Source organism: Rutidosis leptorrhynchoides, chromosome 3 (genome assembly GCF_046630445.1).
Source record: "Rutidosis leptorrhynchoides isolate AG116_Rl617_1_P2 chromosome 3, CSIRO_AGI_Rlap_v1, whole genome shotgun sequence".
NCBI classification, from domain to species: Eukaryota; Viridiplantae; Streptophyta; class Magnoliopsida; order Asterales; family Asteraceae; genus Rutidosis; species Rutidosis leptorrhynchoides.
The window spans coordinates 387,932,394-387,940,023 of NC_092335.1; the positions used below are offsets into that span (position 1 = coordinate 387,932,394).

General features: G+C 32.9%; 1 protein-coding gene across 2 annotated transcripts; it reads right to left on the reverse strand.

Moving 5' to 3' along the window:
* Positions 1 to 1,563: 1,563 nt before the first annotated feature.
* On the reverse strand, positions 1,564 to 6,316 carry LOC139897682 (uncharacterized). 2 transcript variants are annotated; one of them, XM_071880375.1, is made up of 4 exons: positions 5,494 to 6,316; positions 5,246 to 5,403; positions 2,989 to 3,063; positions 1,564 to 2,132 (listed from the first exon to the last, which is right to left on the reverse strand). In XM_071880375.1, exons 1-4 carry the CDS (start codon positions 6,191 to 6,193, stop codon positions 1,749 to 1,751), a joined length of 1,317 nt encoding a protein of 438 aa, XP_071736476.1. In that variant the 5' UTR covers positions 6,194 to 6,316; the 3' UTR covers positions 1,564 to 1,748. The 2 variants fall into 2 exon arrangements, with proteins under 2 accessions (XP_071736476.1, XP_071736475.1); XM_071880374.1 differs by having other exon boundaries at positions 1,564 to 2,135.
* Positions 6,317 to 7,630: the final 1,314 nt, after the last annotated feature.

Below are 7,630 nucleotides of genomic sequence, written 5' to 3' on the forward strand. Positions count from 1 at the left end.
CTTGAAGGGCTTTCGGTTTTTTTCACCCCGTTTTGTGTTCATCAAAATCCTAACAGATAAAAGCATATGTTTTCTTGTTTTAAACATTTATAAAGGGCAAATCATGCAAGTAATAACAAAGAGCAAATTACATAAAAATGTAACTTATTTTCCTTGTTTTTCTATTCTAGGTAATCTATTTCATTCGGATATAAAAAAAAAATGAGTTTTTTTCAAAAGTTAATCAAGAGGAGGGGTGTCGTTAACTTTCGTTAACTTTCTCAGTTAAGTGTCAACTTCGCATAACATGTCAAGTCCTTTATCGACCAACATTTTCAACTCGCCATTTCGACGCACGTTTTCGACGCGCGTTTTTTACCAGAGTTTTCGACGCGCGTTTTTTACCAGAGTTTTCGACTAGCGCTCTGGAGACGCGTTTCAAATTGCGATTTTGAGGCGCATTTTCGATTCGCATTTCGTCATATGTTTTCGACGCGCGTTTTTTACCAGAGTTTTCGACTAGCGCTCTGGAGACGCGTTTCAAATTGCGATTTTGAGGCGCGTTTTCGATTCGCATTTCGTCACGCGTTTAGTAGGCGCGTTTTCGAGGCGCTCCTTGTAAATGCGCCTCGAAAACGCAAGTTGAAAACGCGCCTCCAGAACGCTGCTCGAAAACTCTAGTAAAAAACGCGCCTCGAAAATGCGAGTCGAAAACGTGCTACAAAAAACGCGTCGAAAACGCATGTTAGAATAGCGCATCGAAAACGTGCGTCGAAATCGTGAGTTGAAAAACATTGGTCGATAAAGGACTTGACATGTTATGCGAAGTTGAAATTTAACTGAGAAAGTTAACAAAAGTTAACAAAAGTTAACGACGCCCCTTTTTTGATTAACTTTTGAAAAAAGACGACTTCTTTTTTACTTGAATGAAATATATTACCTAGAATAGGAAACATGAAAAATAGGTTATCTTTTTATATAATTTTCCCAATAACAATAGCACAAAACGAATATGACGTTGAACCTTGTTAAACTAGTAAGACATCTACTCTGAATGACGAAAGAATCAATCAGTGACATGTTCAGGAAATAAGTATCGCAGTCCATTTCTCTTGATCAAAAACACAATATGTGTTTTCCTTTGCTGAGTACTTCAGTTGAGTTCAAATGATTTAAATGTAAAAGCATTCATCATTTTTAAACACAATTAGCCCTTTTATTGTGACATGCCTCACTCAATGATTCTCCATATTCAAGTTTTGTAAACAATGGGTGCATAACATTACAGCATTTTACTTATGTTATCAATAAACACATAAAACGGGCGATACTAGGGAAAAAAACCATTTAGATCAAAATTTGTAAAATCAACAAACAGATCAATGACATTTGAAAACATGTTTTAAGTTAAAAATATTCACTGTCCACAATTAAAAAGAAAAACACAGATTGGATGACTAAAACATGTTTTAAATTTGATAATTATGTGTAAAAGTGTTGAAAAAGTTAACTTCTCATTGAAAAAGTCTAATACGGGACCAAAAGCATCAAATTCTTCTCAAAACATATTGCAATCCATAATAATAGATTCAAAAGTTAATTATACTTTGAGAAAAAGGTTCCTCATCGGTGTCACACGAAACATAAACTCGGTCCGTGTTTCATGTAAAAAGATAGATCAATTTTCACCATTTACCCAACATCATAAGATAAGATTAGTAACCGAAACAAAAGTCTATATAGCAAACCTAAGAAACCAACAAGGCGGCTCAAGACTCTGCAGCTTCAACACCACCAGAACCATGGTGGTTGTAAGCACCATTACCGCCGCCACCATTACCCCTGACACCTCCTCGTCCTCTACTACCACCATGGTGGTGGTTCCTTGGGTAATAATTTCCTGGCTGCTGCTGGTCATTGTATTGGTTACGTCCATTCTGGTAGGGTCCACCTCTTCCGCCACTTCGACCACCACGACCACTTCCATAACCTCTGCGACTGCCGCCAGTGCTTCCGTTGCGGCCACCACCTCTTTGGTTGTTATAAGATCGGCGAGGTACGTATTGGTCCTTACCTTCTGCACCACCGGCATTTGTTTCGGTGGGCTCCATCTGAGCTGGAAATTCTTTGGAGTTTTCAGTTTCTGCCTCATGCTGCTGAAACGAATAATACAATTTATATACAACAAAAAAATAATATAAGTTTTGATAAGTGAAAGGTGACAAAATTTTATTACAATATTTGATCTTTCTTTTCACAGTATCATACATAACTAATACTAAATAAAATATTGATGAAAAACTATGTAATTACAATTACAATAGTATTTTAAATAAGTACTTGTTTATAACCCGCGCTTTCGCAGGACTTTACGGGAACTTGCAAAATACTATTACATAATGTCGTATGTCTGTTAAACTAGTTTTTAAATAGTCTTTTAAGACGACTTTAATGATTGTGATTTATACTAAACATGTAAACTATAAGAAATATTATAAGTTGTTATTAAGTATGTATAATTTAATAGTAGGAATAGGATATACATCTAAAATAATAATAATAGTAGGATACATTTACATTATTTATTATTTAATAGAATTGTAAGAATAATGGGATCTTTAGAAGAACTAATGTAATATTGGCTAATAATTTAATTTAATGGTTAGATTTACTTTTTAAAGAATGATCTTATGGCTAAGATTAAATATGCTTTGCTAATATTGCTTTTGTTATAATATATTTAGAGATTAGAGATAGAGATAGAGATAGAGATAGAGATAGAGATAGAGATAGAGATAGAGATAGAGATAGAGATAGAGAATAGAGATAGAGATGTAATGTAATATTAGACCCATTTCCATTTTAGCATATTTTAATTTTTTAAACATATATGACCTATCAGAGCAACCTATAACCCAATTTGACGTGTTTGATCATAAACAGATAAATAAATAAATAAATAAATAATGGCCTCTACTAACTAAATAATTTGAAGCAAACAAGAAGCACCTTTGTATGATCTTCAGTGAGACTTGATTGGTCTCCAGAAGTCCCATTTATCTGGAAATTTTTAACATCATCTTCCTGCAGAACAAGTATAGGTTAGAAGCTTACACTTATTTTTTTTTATATAACTGAAAAAGGAAGCAAAAGTGAGTATAAACAACAAAATGCTAATCTATAAAGTCCAGAACCAAGGTAATTCGGGGTCATAATCATTTTGACCTTCAACATTTTCATTGTGCGTCTAATGTATAAAGTAATGATATGTGATATAACTGATATTCATGACAACCACAGTTTCTGCTAAAGAGTAATCTATAAAATCCAGAACCAAGGTAATTCTGAGTCATAATCACTCATGAACTCTAGAAATAAATAAATGAAACATTCACATTTATAAACATACATTATTTTGCATGTATTTTGTGAATTATTATCAATTTAAGGGTTTAATCAATAAAAAGTTAGTTAACAAGCATATAGTTCAAATTATCATAATATTAAACTTCTTAAACGTGTAACATATATTGGCGACTAACTTATTCTAACTGAGTACTGCACTATTGCATTACCATGTTGGAGCATCATTATCGAATTTAATTTTAAAATCCCACTAACTCTCCAACAGGAACAGACCATAGAAAGAACATAGAAAGTAGAAATAGATGCTAAAAACTTAAAAAAAAAAAAAAAAAAAAAAGGAATCTGGATTTGACCTCAGGTTGTAGTTACTAGCAGCAGATAAATAAAACTTTGCAGTCTGGTTTCTAATAGTTCTAAAAAAAATAAAAATAAAAAAAAAACCACCAGGACAATAACAACCCAAAATGTATTCAAGTAAAAATTACCACAGTTGAGTAAACCAGAAAAGTAGCTATGTTTTTTTATGACATTCATCCATTTTTAGATACCTTTATTTAACACATTTAAGCAAACTAAGCTATTAAAACACAATTCTATACAAACAAAATATGATACATCTCGTGACATTCTTTTTGGAATTTTATATTATAATTCAAAATGATAAACACAGCTAACAAAAATAACTTTCATTTATTTAACTAGATCAAAGTTATAATGCTCAACCCTAAATAGTTGTTATCCTCCTTCTTAGTCATGTTAAGTTTTTTAATCATGGCTGCAACTACATTACCAAACACATTTACACGAATAAAGCTACAACTTGCAGCTCCAATTAAATTCTACAGCTACATTAACCCTAGAAAACGTGCTAGAAAAATGAGAATACTAATGAGATTTGTTTTAATAATGAAACTACAAATACTTAGAATGGCTATAATCAGAGGCTTTACCCTAAAACAACGTTGCTAAGGCATTGTTTGATAATGTTGGTCCTAATTATGATGAGACAACATAATTATATTGTGCATACAGGTACTTAGAAGCCACAAGACATTAATATTTCTAAAAAAAATCACATCTTCAGAGCACAGTAAAAAAAACTAGAAAAACTCATACAATTATCTGTAATACAACAATAATTCAACTCTTTTAGCAAAAAAATAAGACAAGAAATGTGGGGAAAATGTGCAGAAAAAATCAGAAGCATAAAGTATACTTGGACCAACAACCTGGCAACTGATAAAGCTTGAGATAAACTTGCAACATTTTGAAAACCTAAACAAAGTCACGTTTCAAGAAGACGAAAAATCAAACCAACACATAGCCCATGCCCATCTATGTTGTCGTTGTTGTTGTTGTTGTTGTTGTTGTTGTTGTTGTTATTGTTGTTGTTATTGTTGTTGTTTTTGTTGTATAAAGGTATTTAGAGGTCACAAGAGACATTAAGATTTATATATAAACACACTTTCAGGGCACATTAGAAAAACTAATAACTCGTGTAATTATTATGTAAGCCAACAATACATCAACTTTTTTAGCATAAAAAAAGACATAAAATGTGACTAAGAACTGCAGAAGAAGGCAGAGACATAAGATATCATCAACCATTCATGAGATTTGGACCAAAACACTTGTACATGGCAACTGATAATTAGAGATTGAAAAAAAAAAAAAAAACTTGCAACATATTAAAAACCTAATCAGAGTCGCCTCATAACTACGGAAAAATCAAACCAACACAAAGCACATCTATAATTACTACTTTATAAGTCTCCAAGTTTATATATGATTAAAGCTATGTTAAGTAACAGAATAAACTGAAGTAATATAATAGACCATAAAGCAACCAAGTTTGCACAATTCACTTGATTGTTATCAAATTAAAGCCAACCAACTTTACCTTTTGCTCAGGTTGATTAGCTGAATCTCCCACAGGCAACTGATACGTATAAGTTCCAGCCGCTTCCGCAGCCACTTCAGCCGGTGCTTTCATCTCCGGGGTTATTTTCAAATAATCCGACCCAATAATCTTCACTAACTTCTCTCTCAAAGCAGCATCTGCAAATTCCAACAAACCACTGTATCATAAACTCATTCATAATCACACATACTCATAAATAATCAGTTAACCAAAAATTTAAAACATACACGTAACATTCGAGTTAGGACTGATTGGCTGATCAGACTTCTCAATCCAAAGCTTAGCGTGTTCAACACATTTCTGCAATGCATCCCGATGCGAAAAACTCGAATCAGCCGGTCTCGAAATCAACATCGAACTCATCAATGATATCAAATCCAAATCAGTCTCCCCCAACATCACAGCAGCAGCATCATCAGTCACATAATCATAAGTCAAACAACAATTTCTCTCATGAGTCCTAGTCAGCATAATCGAATTGAAATCGCTTGGCGATTTCACATCAAACATACTACCGAAATAAATCAAACTCAACAGATCATCCACAACATCAACCTTCATAGTCTCCTTTTCATTTTCCTCATTTCCTAGGGTTTCAGTTTTGATTATATTTTCATCTTCATCTTCCTTCTCATTGTTTTCCTGATTAGTTAGGGTTTTATTTATAGCGAGATTGATCTCTTCATCGACGGCAACGGATAACGGCTGCCGGAACTTGTCGAGTTCGTCTATGGCGGCGAGAATTGAAGGTTTAGATGCGAGGAGATCTTTTTGTTCTTTGTTTTTGATGACGGATTTACCTTGAGCGACGGATTCTTCAAGTTGAGTGATTCGATTGAGTTTTTTTTTTAGGTTACGGATGCGTTTGTTGATGAGTGTAAGAACAGGTCCGTCGGTAACGTCGGAAACTGCGGTGACTGACGCCATTGTGAAAATGGATTGCGGTGGCGAGGGTTTTCAGGTTTTGGAGTAGGGTTTGTAAAGAGGATGATATAAAGGTGGGAAATGAAAGAGGTGGGTGGGGGGCTTAAATATAGATGCAAATGAAAAGTCTTTTGGGCCGGAGCATGGATCAATCCGGGAGTTTTCGTTCTTTATACAATGCAATTTCCTGTAATTTTTTATTTATTTTTTTAATTCACCTTATCAGGATAATGTGATTAAGGGTGTGAATGGGATGGCAATGGTCACCCGATCCAGTAGATATCCACCTGATCCATCCGATTTTAATGAATATGGATGAACCTAAATGGATATGGATACGGATATGGATGAACCTAAATGGATATGGATATGGATATGGATGAAAAAGTATCATCCATGGATATATCCATTAAAACCCGAAATATATATATATTAATACATAAATATAGATATATGTATACACGTCTACTATTAAAAATTCATTTACTGTTACACATACATTTTGCTTACAACCATATAATAAATTAACTATGATATTTTATAATAAAACATTTATATCTAACAAGATAAACATACAAATTACACATTTAATTTGTCATAATCTATGTTTGATGGTAAATTCAACAAATTGTGTTCTATTTTCGACAAAAAGTACACGTTTTTGTAGATATTCGAAAATATTATAACGGTTTTTGAATATCCAACGGATATCCATTAACCTGCTTAATCCGGTAGATATGAATATGGATGGATGAACTGAAATTAAATGGATATGGATATGGATATGGATGAACAAAAACTAAATGGATATGGATATGGATATGGATACGGCACCACCCGATCCATATCCGATCCATTGTCATCCCTAGGTGTGTTTGGTTAATCTTAAGTAAAGGAAATGACAATGATAATGGGAATATTAAGGTAATGGAATGAATATATCCATTGCATTGTTGTTGGTTGTTTCAAAAAGTGATTATGAAATAATATTTTTTTTTTTTTTTTGAAAAGCAGCATATATTAATGTATGAAAAAAACACAAAGAGAGGCCCATGCTAGCACCTAAAAGGCAACCAAGCAAGGCAATCCCGAAAGAATATTACAACACATCTCAAAATCTACCATCTAGGTGCCAAGTTGGCAACAAATTTTATCTAATCACACTAATATGTACAAATAAGGTGGTAGACAAGATATATGTGAGGATTATGAAGCCAATCATGTCAATCGAATTTTCTCATCTTGCACCGTTTCTCAATCGAATTTACTTGAATTAATACTTAAAATTTTAAATTAAAAATAATGATGCTTTGGAAAAATATATTTTGATACAGATCATACCTTCAGTCTATTAGAAAATGTATAGCTTATTTCAAGTATTAACATTACCAAATTGTAAAGCAATGCATCTAATAAATTGATTAAGAACGTATAATAATA